At 41.3% G+C, this 13,655-nt stretch overlaps 1 protein-coding gene across 1 annotated transcript in view; it reads left to right on the forward strand.

The window, feature by feature from the left end:
- Window positions 1-13,655, forward strand: part of MRPL48 (mitochondrial ribosomal protein L48) — a 54,800-nt gene that overhangs the window by 20,573 nt on the left and 20,572 nt on the right. Inside the window, exon 4 of the mRNA XM_010848843.1 lies at window positions 4,897-4,985. Coding sequence (XP_010847145.1) covers window positions 4,897-4,985 — 89 coding nt within the window. The remainder of the gene's footprint in view (window positions 1-4,896; window positions 4,986-13,655) is intronic.

Consider the following 13,655-nt stretch of genomic DNA (forward strand, 5'->3'; position numbering starts at 1 on the left):
TCTCTCAGGAGGCTGCAGTGTTAATATGACAGCAGGAAACCAGCTTAATGACACAATCAGGGGGAAAAAATTCAGTTGAACTTAATGGAAATCAGACGCTTTCAAACTTGTGCATTTTATAATTAAAACAACTGGCTAATTAAGCAGTTTAACCATTGGTAATTTGACCAAAACCGTTCATTTAAGAGAGAAAATGGTTAATTTAACGGTAGTTTGAACTAACTTCTTAATTAACCAGCTGCTCTAATTATAGGAATTGCCCCAAACTGAATTTGCAAATGCCTCCTTGCCAAGGAGGTACAGTAGATGAGAAGCTGAGGCAAGCATCTGTGGCATTTTTACCTAAGATGTGTCATCATCTCAAAGATCACTTTTGGTTCTGTTATTTAAAACCAGTCGTGGGTGATTGAGTTTCTATGTACTTAAAGATGGTGACTAGCACCTGGGTTGTTGTTGTTTTTTAATTTACATCAAATATTTTACTATACAATGGAGTCATGGGAGAACTGTAACCATAAAGTAAACTCTTGATGACGTTTGTATGTTTAGGGAAGCACAGAGATGATGACATTTAAGCTGGCCTTGGAGGCGATGAAGGATATCACCAGAGAGGTGCAGTCCCAGCACGGGGGACAGCCTGGCACAGCGCAGAGGCAGGAGAGCTTCATGGTTTATACAGAATGCTAAGTGTAGCTCTGTGGCTGAGAAGCAAAGTTCTAAAGGCCTGGAGGATGGAGAGTGAGGACATGAAGTGGTTGGAACTAAATTACAAAATTAAGGTTCTTGAAAGCTTGCCTAAGGAATACGAACTTCAGACAGTGGAAAATCATCAAACATTTTGAAATACACCAAAGACCTTTTTAAAAATTGTGTGTGTGCAATGGATAAATGGTTGAATTAATGAAAGAAAATAACATGATTCGGTTTGTGTTTTAGAAGGATTCATTTGTCACCTTTAGAGGATGGAATAGAGATGGGGGTGTGGATACAGGAAGACTAACAACTCAGCCAAGGCTATTACTTGAATCTTTGCTTGAACTTCCGTTCACACTCACCTTCCCCCCACAACAACCAAAGTGATCTTTTAAAAACACATTAGGCATATAATTTCTTTGATGTTCAGCATGAAATCCAAACCCTTCACAAGGCCCAAAGTGGTGGGTTCCAACCTACCACCCTAATCTCTGGTGCATGCAGTCCCTCCTGCTTTGCTTCAGCCACATGGACAGCCTTTTTAGTTCATTGAATATGCTGATCTGTGTCACCTACTGAGGCCTTTGCACATGCTATTCCCTCTGCCTGGAACATTCACTCTATCTTTTACCTAATAAACTCCATATCTGTCTTTTGGGTCTCTATTACTTTATTTTTTTGAGTAGATAATGCATGTACACAAAAAATTTTTTTTAAAGATTCAAGAGTATAAAGTCAGCAGTAAATCTCTCTCTCCTGCCTTCTAGCCACTTCTCCCTGGGGATAACCACTATTATTATTTTCCTCTGACATCTAGTTTCAGTTCACAGGTCATTCTATTTTAGAGAGGCCTTTCCTGATATTTCAGTCTAAAATAGATCCACCGATTGAATTGCCATAGCTCTTTTTATCATTCTTCACAATTTGTAATTTCATATTTTTTGTGTGACTATTCCCTCCTCCTACTAGACTATAAGCTCTATACGCAGAGTTTTGTTGGTCATGTCCCTGTTATATCTCCACCTCTTTGCCCAGTGTCTGGTACATCATAAGTACTGAATAATTAAGCTGTTCCTAAGTTTTGCTTGTTTCTGTAAGCTCGTCTCTTGCCGCCTTTCTCCTCATACTCTGCCTTGAAATTCTCTCTCTGACTCTTCCTCTCCCCATACTGTGTTCTCACCTCACTAACTCCAAGCCGCCTGTCAGGTTTTACTTAAAAGTCTCCTGCTCTAAGAATCATTTCCTGACACCACAAGTCCAGTCTTAATGCCTATCCCATGTATATGGCTCTTATCATAGAGAGCCCTTTTCACCCAGCGTTGATACTAGTCTCACCAACAGATCATAGGTTCTGTATTGCAGGGGCTTTGTGTTTGTCCATTGTTAGAGCTCCAGCATCTAGGGTAGTACCAACCAGGCCTTCCATGGATAATGGGTGGTTTGTACACTGCATAACTCTTGGTATGTGCAAGTCACATGGTTGAGAGGGTATAATTGTTGCTGGCTACTCTGTTGGGTAGTAATAAATATTTGTTGAATGAATAAACATGCTTTGGGGAGTTCAGTACTTTTTAGAAGGTCATGTATTAAAGTCATAATAAAATCTTGGTGGATGAATTCATTTTCAAAGCTGTGGTCTGAGTATGATTGTGTACCCATCAAGGGGTTTTGCATATTAGCTCTTCAGGTGGTACCCTCGGTTGCAGAGTCGGGAACCCGAAGGCTCAGAGAGTCAGTTGGGATCATGACCAAAAGATACCTCAGTTATTTGGAAATCTCTGCCAAAAACATTTCCTTCTTCCTTGCATGGTAAACTCTTATTTCTCTTTCAAGAATGCAGCTGTTACTTCTCTGAACCCTTCCCCTGTACCCTCCTTCACTCCCTCGCCCCCGCCTCATGCCCCAGACAGAGGTAGTTGTTCTTTCATCTAGGTTCCTTGCTTTTATCTCCATTAAAGTATTTTGTACACCATAAAGTAGTTATCTGCTTCCCCATTATCCTTCACCAGTACATACTGAGTGTCTCAAGGAAAAGTAGTATATTATAGTCATCTTTGTAACTGTCCCAGTATCTGTACAGTTGTTGGCATGTAATTGTAAATGCAGGCTAATGCATATCATGGAAGGGATCCATGATATCCTAAGGTTGTCTTGATGAAATATTCTGGATTGTGAATGCAGGGAAGGTTTCTGAAGCCATGACTCTTTTTTTTAAACTTTTTATTGGAGTATAGTTGATTTACAATGTTGTATTAGTTTCAGATGTACAGCAAAGTGAATCAGTTATATATGCACATATATCCACTCCTTTTCAGATTCTTTTCCCATACTGAGTAGAGTTCCATGTGCTATGTAGTAGGTCCTTATTAGTTATCTATATTATATGTAGTAGTGTGTGTATGTCAATCCCAGTCTGACAGTTTACCTCTCCTCACTCTTGCCTCCTAGTAACCATAAGTTTTTCTACATCTGTAAGTCTATTTCTGTTTTGTATATAAGTTCATTTGTACTTTTTTTTTAGATTCCACATATAAGTGATATATATTTGTTTTTCTCTTTCTGACTTTCTTTCACTCAGTATGACAATCTCTTTGGTCCACTATTGCTGCAAGTGACATTATTCCATTCTTCTTATGGCTCAGTAATCCATTGTATGTATGTACCACATGTTCCTTATCCATTCCTCTGTTGATGGACAATTTAGGCTTCTTCCATGTCCTGGCTATTGTAAGTAGTGCCGCAATGAACACTGGGGTCCATGTATCCTTTCAACCATGTTTTTCTCCAGATGTGTGCACAGGAGTGGGATTGCTGGATCATATGGTAGCTCTGTTTTTAGTTTTTAAAGGAACCTCTGTACTGTTCTCCATAGTTGAGGCCATGACTCTTGATTGGCCTGACACAGAGCAGACTACTTGGAAGCACATTTTAGAAAAGAGAAACTTAAGAAACATTTTACTAGATGTCATTAAACTTTTCCACACCATTTTGTATTTAGCACCCCACAAAGTGGTGGCTTTGGGGAGATGAGGGCAGGACCACAGGAACTAGGAGGAAAGGGAGCAGAACCTAGGACCAGTACTTTTCCAGAAGGTGGGGAGTGAGCAAGAGAGATACGCAGACATAACAGAGCTGGTTCCAGTGAAGGGTAAAAATAAGGAACTGATATCAGATATGGGAATGATCAAGTCTAGCTAGATTTTGTATTCTAGAAATTCAGATGTTATAACACATCTGAGCACAGGCTGTTTAGTAAGATAGACCTGGGTTTAAATTGCAGTTCTGCCTTTTAATTGCTGGATGACCTTGGCCAATTCTTGCTTTTTAAAATATATTATTAGTATATTATTATTATTTATTATATTACTTGATTATTATTTTTAATTTTATTATTCATTTATTCTGGCTGCAGCATGGCATGCAGGATCTTAGTTTGCCAACCTGGGGTCAAACCTATGCCCACTACAGTGGAAGCACAGGGTCCTAACCCGGATTACCTTGGCATTCTCTCCAATTCCTACTTTTTGAGCTGCAGTTTCTTTGTTTGTAAATGAAGATAAAAATAACGGGGATTAAAGGAGAATATGTATATATAAGCAACTCCTTCTTTGAAGGGGATTTGGGTGACACATCTCTGGCTGTACTACAATGAATATGTATTAATATATAAGTATTAATATAGAGTATCAATATATAGCGATTCTATTTTTTACCTATGCACTGTTCTGTACCTTATGTTTTTAGTTTTTATTGTTATTCATTTGAAGCCTGTTGGAGATCATTATATGTCAACACAAATAAAGCAAATTGAATAGTTCTAACAAGTTTGTAGTCCTTTCTGCTGGTTATTTTTGCCGCCTCTCTCTCTGAACAATCCTCACTGGAAAACTTCAAAAGGATTATTGCCTGTTGAGGGACAAGAGAAAATGAGAGTCCTATAAGAATGTATTCTGTCCCCCTACACCAAGAAGAGAGAATTTCTCAAAGCGGAGACTAGATATAGTCCAGGGGCCAAAAGGAGAGAGAAGAGGGATAAACTGAATGTCAGCTCAGGATCAATAAATAACTCTGGTTCTTTAAACCAACGAGAGGCTTGCTGTCCCCATATATTCCATCTTGCAGTGGAGAATTTATCTCCTCATGTATGATCTATCTGTCCCTGAGGAGTTTTGAAACAGGTTTGTCTTTTTTTCTCTCTTTCAGGTGGCATTCTGTTGACCACCAGTCGGCACTACAGGTCAAAGCCCACGCATGGCATTGGAAGATACAAGCACCTAGTTAAGCCAGAAGAGGTAAAGGGGGCAGTGGTCTTTTATTTATTTTTAAAATTCTTTTGGCCAAGGCACGTGGGATCTTAGTTCCTCAACCAGGGATTGGACCTGTGCCCCCTGCAGTGGAAGTGCAGTCTTAACCATTGGACTGCCAGGGAAGTCCCTAGAGGTCCTTTAGAAAAGGGCAGTGTGTAGCTTTTGCAAAGACCCAGAAGATCAGATGTGCATAGATTGGGTTATATTGGAGCCAGAAAGGATAGGGGGTCGTCCCTCAATTCTCTCCAGTTATGTAGTTTGTGTATGATCCAGAGTGGAGATGTTTATTGCCAGTTCCCAATCTTGTCCCTAGGTGAGATTATCACAGGGAAAAGCAAATGATTTGGTTTTATTATCTGTGACACTTAAAGAAAATACCATCTTAGTATTTCATTCAATATGGACCTCACAATGAAAATGATACATTTAGTTTAGTTGAATGAATGGTTTGTGGCATATAGAAGTAGATTAACATTTTCAGCCAAATGGCTGATTCTTTTCGCTTGTGTGTTTGCAGATTTAAAAGATGTGTGTGTTTCTTGAATCCATTATCACAGATAACTGGGAGTTATTTCTAGGATTACTTAGTCTATTGCTCTGGCTCCAGCTTCAGGATTGCTTCTGTGGTAGTTAGATTTTTGTGCATTTGAAGAGGACTTTGTGGTGGGATGGACACAATGTTGGCTTGAAAGTCAGTCTGTCTTTGAGTCAGGATTCTATCACTTCCTGTAAACAGTATTGTTCAGTTGCTCAGTCATGTCCGACTCTTTGTGACCTCATGAACTGCAGCACACCAGGCTTCTCTGTCCTTCACCATCTCCTGGAGCTTGCTCAAACTCATGCCCATTGAGTTGGTGAGGCCATCCAACCATCTCGTCCTCTGTCATCCCCTTATCCTTCTGCCTTCAATCTTTCCCAGCATCAGTCTTTTCTAATGAGTCAGTTCTTCGCATCAGGTGGCCAAAGTATTGGAGTTTCAGCTTTAGCATCAGTCCTTCCAATGAATATTCAGGGTGGATTTCCTTTAGGATTGACTGGTTTGATCCCCTTGCTGTCCAAGGGACTTTCAAGAGTCTTCTCTAGCACCATAGTTCAAATGCATCAACTCTTCCACACTCAGCCTTCTTTATGGTCCAACTCTCACATCCATACATGATTACTGGAAAAACCATAGCTTTGACTAGATGGTCCTTTGTCGGCAAAGTAATGTCTCTGCTTTTTAACGTAGTCTAGGTTTGTCATAGCTTTTTTCCCAAGGAGCAAGCGTCTTTTAATTTCATGATTACAGGTGCCATCTGCAGTGATCTTGGAGCCCAAGAAAATAAAGTCTGTCACTGTTTCCATTGTTTCCCCCCCTATTTGCCATGAAGTGCTGGGACAGAATGCCGAGATCTTAGTTTTCTGAATGCTGAGTTTAAAGACACGCTTTTTCACTCTCCTCTTTCACCTTCATCAAGATGCTCTTTAATTCCTCTTCACTTTTTGTCGTAAGGGTGGTGTCATTTGCATATCTGAGGTTTTTGATATCTCTTCCAGAAATCTTGATTCCAGCTTGTGCTTCATCCAGCCCGGATTTCACGTGATGTACTCTGCATATAAGTTAAATAAGCAGGGTGACAATATATAGCCTTGATGTACTCTTTTCCCAATTTGGAACTAGTCTGTTGTTCCACTCTAACTGTTGCTTTTTGACCTACAAACAGTATAGTTAGGAAGATTTTGCTGTTCTTACTTGGGGAGATTTCAATGTCATTTTTGGTTCTTTGGCTTAGTTCAATGGTCCCATGAAACCCTGCACATCTCCCATTGTTTCCCACCTTAGCAGAGGTCCAGGACCACTGCATTTGGACCTCAGAAGCCACAAACTTGCCACATTCTTCTGAGCATCATCCTTGTATCAAGGAATTTTGTTAAGAGAAACATTGCCACACCTGAGGCTTGTATTAGGCACCCTCCCAGCAGGAAACAACCCTACTAAACTTTTTCCTTTGTAATGCGAAGAGTACTGAATTGGGAACCAGGAAACTTGTATTCTAAGCTTGGTTCTGCTACTTATTAGCTTTGTGATTTGGGGCAAGTTAACCAACCAGTTCATCCTAAAGATCAGTCCTGGGTGTTCATTGGAAGGACTGATGCTAAAGCTCAAACTCCAATACTTTGGCCACCTCATGTGAAGAGTTGACTCATTGGGAAAGACTCTGATGCTGGGAGGGATTGGTCGGCAGGAGAAGAAGGGGACGACAGAGGATGAGATGGCTGGATGGCATCACCAACTCAATGGACATGAATTTGAGTGAACTCCGGGAGTTGGTGATGGACAGCGAGGCCTGGTGTGCTGATTCATGGGGTCGCAAAGAGTTGGACGTGACTGAACTGAACTGAACTAAACCATACCTCTTTGGGTATGGCTGGCCATGACATTGTATGTAAAATGTTTTCTATGTATGAGTTTTTCTGGGAAGAGAATCCATAGCTTTTGTCAGATTCTTCACAAAGTTTGAGAAACTCTGGATTAGAATATCTTCAAGAGTCTCTTAGCTCTGATATCATGTAACTCCATCATGCCATCTTTTTCCAAGATCTATTACATTCTAGGTACCGTTGGGGGTACCTTGCCTATTCAGACTGAGTTGCAATAAAGTTTTATAGTATGAAAGAGCAAGACCTGGTTTATGCTCACAGGGAGCTGATAAACCACTAGAGATAAGACACAAATAACTATGCTCCCAAGCAGAAAGTGACAAGTGCTAAAAGGAGGATACAAAGTGCTTTTAAAATTCAGAAGAAGGAGTGATTTACACCCTTTCTGAGTTGTGACGCCTTAGAGTAAGTTCTTGGAGTTGTTTTATTTTGGAATATTCTCCTTCTAAAAGTCTTACATAAATTAGCAGGAAATAAAATTAGTTTTGTTTGGGTGTGAGTTTTTTGCTTTTTTAAACTTCTTGGGATCCTCTCTCATAGATAATTTTCTGTGTATACCATGCTCTGACCCACTCCTTGGCTTTTTATAAAAGGAAGCTTAATGACATATCTAATGCCATCTGTCCCATCTTTCTCTCCAGCTTCCTTTCCCATCTCATGGATCATCATACTGTTTTGAGACCTCTCACATGCTGTTCTGTCTACTTGCAAGACTTTCCTTCTTGGGTAATACATCCTGAACCTTTAAATCCCATTGAGGAATATAGGATGAGAAGGGGGAAAACAAATCTCCCTCTTTGAGAAACCTCCAATTCCCTGCACTGGGTTACTTCTCCTACCATGAACAAGGGGTTCCTTGTGCTTCCTCTGTTGTAGGACTTGCTGCTCTATTTTAACCCTGTTTTGATGACTGTTTCTACGCCTAAACAATGAGCATCCTTAGGGTAGAGGCCTTGTCTCATGTTTCTTCTGTATCCTCAGTGTCCAGCCCAGGGCCTGGCATCAAGTAGAGGACAATAAACATTGATTGAACTGAACCTAAATGTGGTTATTGGAGCTGCCCCGAGGTTTTGTAAATCAGAACTGGCAAACACGACCCACTGTCTGTAAACAGCTGTCTCCAGCTGACCTTGCTTGCTTGAAAGGAGTGATGCTCCCTTTTGTTAGGGCTGTAGGCTTTTCTCCGGATACTATTCATGTTCCAGGGTGGCTAGCACAATAGTGCTGGCTAGTGGTGGAGGCTGCTCGAGACTCCTTACTTCACGCTTGGGACAGCACAATGAAGACTTTCATCTGCTAGCTCTCAGAGGCCCTGTCCCAAGTCCCTCTCTCTTGTACCCCTGGTAAATTGGACTGGAAAAGCTAGAAGGCATCTTTGGCCTCCTTTCTTTCCCTAAAGTAAGAACCTATAAAGAATAATAAACAGCCACAATTCCATTTTTTCTTCTCTGACTCAGGCTGACTCCTCTACTCTATTGAACCCTACAGCCCTGAGACAGGAGTGAATTCTCATGTACAAAGTGGCTAGCGCTTGTCCCTTTTCTGCTAGTATAATCTCTTCATTCCTCCTTCCAAAGGTCCCACGCTCAGTCTTATGACTCCTGAACCTTGAGAAGGAAGAGGCACATCTACTTCACTCAGCTTTCCTTTTCAATACTGGTTTGATCTCTCTCTTGCATGGCCTGGTTCGCTCCCATCCCTCCATCCTGTCCTTGATGCCTCTCTGAGGAGTTAGTGACAGCAGGGGTGAAAACGAAGCTTCCCCCTGGGTGGCAGCATGAGGATGATAGCAAGGATGGGATTCCAGGTCTCGGCACAGACCCAGCCTCCTCCTCAGTGGTTTCCCATTTTTCACCCTGTGCTTCAGGTGCATTTTCTCATACGTCCGTGCCGTCTCACGCCTCTTGTCCCTGTGCATGCGTATCTTCCTTTTTTCCCTCTCATCATCCGAGACCCACCTTGACCTGTGGCAGTGAGGGACCATACTTCAAAGCTTACCTCCAAACGTAGCACTGTGTCTCAGTGTGTGGATCTCATTATTCCTTCAAGGGCCCTGCATCATTCTGTTAAAATTTAAAAGGCTTCAGATTGTTTACAGTGATTTTTATTTGATAAAAATAAGAAGAATGTAGTCCTTCACATTTGTATAGTGCTAGGTCATATCTCCCAAGACCACTTACTTGCCCTCAGCTGTTGTTCAGCCTCCAATCCTAGGGTAATAGCAGCCAAAGAATAAAAGCAATGCCAAGAGGAAGATGTGGGAGGATGAAATAGAGGCAGCATAACTGGCTGTCAGTTTTAGCTGTTATATGTTCTATTTTTCAGGCTCTGGGGCAAGAGAGTAAGATTTTTGAACTCAGACAATTTACTTCCTCTTGTAGAATGGCCCCTAGGAAATCAAGATGTCTTTTCTCTTGGAAACTTCATGCTGTTTTGACTGTTGACATAGCGGAGGTGTTTGTCATTTCTGACACCTACTTATTTTGTTGTAGCACTCATAGATTGATCAGCGCTCACAGCCACAAGTCTGTGAGGAGACTGTGGCATCATTCCCAGAAAAATCAGCAGATCAAAACCACTTTATGGTGACAGTCCTAGCTTCCTTGAAACAGAAAAATTGGTTTTGCTGGCCTAGTGACTGTAGGGCTAGACATAGATTTTAGGACTGGCTTACAGAGAGCTGTTTTAAACTGGCATCCATGTTTTCCCTCAAGTCTGCCTCTTGTAACTCACTGAAAAGAACAGCCGGCACTGAGCATCTGCTATGTGCCAGGCACAGCGCTTTGCACAGATGATGCTGTGGTGAGTGGGGCACAGTCTCTTCTTACAAAAACTATAAAGTGGGCTGGGAAGGATAGTGCTCAAAAATGTAACTACAATACATGTGGGGAATGCTTTACTAGAGGAATGAACTAAATGTCAGTGGAGCAAAGCTAAAGGAGCAGTTCTCCCTGAAAAGGCCAGTGGAGGTCTTACAGAGTTCACCTCAACAAACATTTATTTATTTATTTTAAAATTAATTAATTTATTTTAATTGGAGGCTAGTTACTCAACAAACATTTATTAAATACTACCTGTATTCTTGCACTGAGTGCATAAAGTGAACTGACACTCATTTAGGAGTATCCAGTTGCTTGGGGTAGCGGGAAACACTGGGGCTGTAAAAACTATTTTAGAGTTTCCCAGAGCTTTTCCAGGTACAGAGTGATTTCTGTGAAGACCTGACTTTTAGTTTGCGCCATTAGAGCACCCTGGTCTCCAGCCCATTGGGCTCTCATCCTGCCTTGCCTATTCTGCTAAATTACAATAGTGTCAGAGTTTTAGAGAGATTCATATTTGATGTGAATAAAAGTAATGATCTCTTTCCATTTTCAAAGTGCTTTCACGTCCATTATCTCATTGCCTGTCAAACCATAGGCCCTTGGAACACTGGTGACGCTAGAGTGGAACCCCTCTTCAAGTTTAATAATGGCAATCTGCCATATTTTAGAAGATATTAAGCTAATGGATAGAGTTTTCTGAATTTCAAGTTTTTCTCCCATCAGTTTTATTTGATGAAAATAAATGTTAACAGAAAAACTCATGGTTTCATATTTTTTGAAATGTAGACAACTCCATTTATATAATATAACCATATTTTCTGCTAGTTAAGTCATTCTTGTTTTATATGATGAAAGCACATTGATGAGTATCTCATGTGCTTCACAAAGGGAAACATGATTTTTTTTTTTTTTTTTTTAGGCCCTTTGTAACCAACAAATTTGAAAACCATGCTTTTCGATTCACCAACTATCCTGTGAGGTAGACAGGGCAGAAAAGGAAACTGAGGAGGATAAGTGATTTCTCTCTGACAATATATATATTCTGCCAGTAAATAACCAAACTAGAACCAGAATTTAATTAAGTTCAACTCAACATTTAATGTTGCTGGACTCTGCTGCTGCTGCTAAGTCACTTCAGGCATGTCCAACTCTGTGTGACCCCATAGGCGGCAGCCCACCAAGCTCCCCTGTCCCTGGGATTCTCCAGGCAAGAACACTGGAGTGGGTTGCCATTTTCTTCTCCAATGCATGAAAGTGAAAAGTGAAAGTGAAGTCGCTCAGCTGTGTCCAACCCTTAGTGACCCCATGGACTGCAGCCTACCAGGCTCTTCCGTCCATGGGATTTTCCAGACAATAGTACTGGAGTGGGGTGTTGCTGGACTCTAGGAATAGAGAAATGAATGAGACATAATACCTTCTTGTTGAGATAATGATTTTGCTGTCATAATAGGAATTCACTTAATCAAGGGGCTTAAATAAGATAGAGTTTGTTTTTCTGTCATATGAAGTATAGGTAGATATTCCAGCTTTCTGTTTTACAAACATATCCTACTGCTTTTATCTCATAGTCTGAGATGGCTGCTCCCACTTCAGCCTGCATGTCCACATTCCAGCCTGTAGGCAGGGGAAGGGGAAAGCACGTGCATGAGTTAATGTCCCACTGGCCAGAACTCAGTCATGGAACCATACCCAGCTGCAGGATTGGTTGGGAAATGTAATTTTTATTATGAATGGTCATGTACCCAGGAAAAATTCAGCAGTGCCACGATTAACGGAAAAAGAGAATATTGAGAAAACTGGCAGGCTCTGCACATCATCCTTAAAGGGAAAGGCAGAGATTAGGAGAAATGTTTTGGAATTAGGCAGACCCAAGTTAACGATTCTGGAGAAGGCAATGGCACTCCACTCCAGTACTCTTACCTGGAAAATCCCATGGACAGAGGAGCCTGGTAGGCTGCAGCCCATGCTAGGAGTTGAACTCAACTGAGCGACTTCACTTTCACTTTTCACTTTCATGCATTGGAGAAGGAAATGGCAACCCACTCCAGTGTTCTTGCCTGGAGAATCCCAGGGTCGGTGGAGCCTGGTGGGCTGCCGTCTATGGGGTCACACAGAGTCAGACACGACTGAAGCGACTTAGCAGCAGCAGTAGCAGCAGCAAGTTAATGATTCAGTTCTTTGCTTACTAGTGTATGTCCTTGGGTAAGTTACTTAACTTTTCCAAGCTGCAATTTTCTGCCTTTAAATAGCTATGTTATTTAAATGTTTTGTGAGGATTAAGTTAAAAAAGAAAGTTTTAAGTACTTAGCACAGTGTCTGAAACATGGAGCCCATGAGTAGTTACTAGTGGTGATAATGATGATGTTGATTGATAGCATTAGTCCTTCTTTTTACAACCCCATAGTACTCTATTTTCCTCCCTCAAGTTATGCATCTTCTTATAATTACTTGTTATATATATGCCTTTTCCAATAGATTGCAAGTTTCAGCAAGCAGAAACTATGGCTGTGTTATTTACTATTATATCTCCATTGCTAACCCTGGTTTGGCTTATCACTTGAGCTTAGTTGCTCAGTGGTGTCTGACTCTGTGAACCCATGGGTTGGACTGTAGCCTGCCAGGCTCCTCTGTCTATGGGGATTCTCCAGGCAAGAATACTGGAGTGGGTCATCCCCTCCTCCAGAGGATCTTTTCAACCTAGGGATTGAACCCATGTCTCCCACATTGCAGATGGATTCTTTACCATCTGAGCCACCAGGGAAGCCCTGGCTTATCACTAGTGGTCAGAAAATATTTGTTGAATAAATGGATACATGTGCTAAGTGATAGTGGTGTCTTAAGGAAAGAGGGTTGCTATGGGAACATGTAAGCATAGTACCTACCTCAGCATGAGGAATGAGGGAAGGCTTCCTGAAAGAGCATGAATGGAGTCTTAAAAAATGACTAGACTAGGAGGGACTTCCTTGGTGGTCCAGTGGTTAAGACTGCATTTCCATTGCAAGGAGCACAGGTTCCATCCCTGGTCAGGGGAAGAATGACTAGGAGTTCCTCACATTGAGGGTGTTGGGTGAAGAGTCAAACTCTCTGCTGGAAGGGGAAACATTCTGGGCAAAAGTGGGAATTCATTGATCCTGGAGATGCAGTTGGGAAACTTTAAGCAGTTTGTGTTAATCTTGGAATCTTGAGGAGGCACATAGAAGATGATGGGACATGAGACCTGAGAAGTAGACATGTCTCGATCAACTTTTTAAAAAGATACCATTTATATTGAGTAACTGCTGTATACTTTTTTTTTTTAAACTTTACATAATTGTATTAGTTTTGCCAAATATCAAAATGAATCCACCACAGGTATACATGTGTTCCCCATCCTGAACCCTCCTCCCTCCTCCCTCCCCATACCATCCCTCTG

This window comes from Bison bison, unplaced genomic scaffold, assembly GCF_000754665.1.
Source record: "Bison bison bison isolate TAMUID 2011002044 unplaced genomic scaffold, Bison_UMD1.0 scf7180017864276, whole genome shotgun sequence".
NCBI lineage: Eukaryota > Metazoa > Chordata > Mammalia > Artiodactyla > Bovidae > Bison > Bison bison.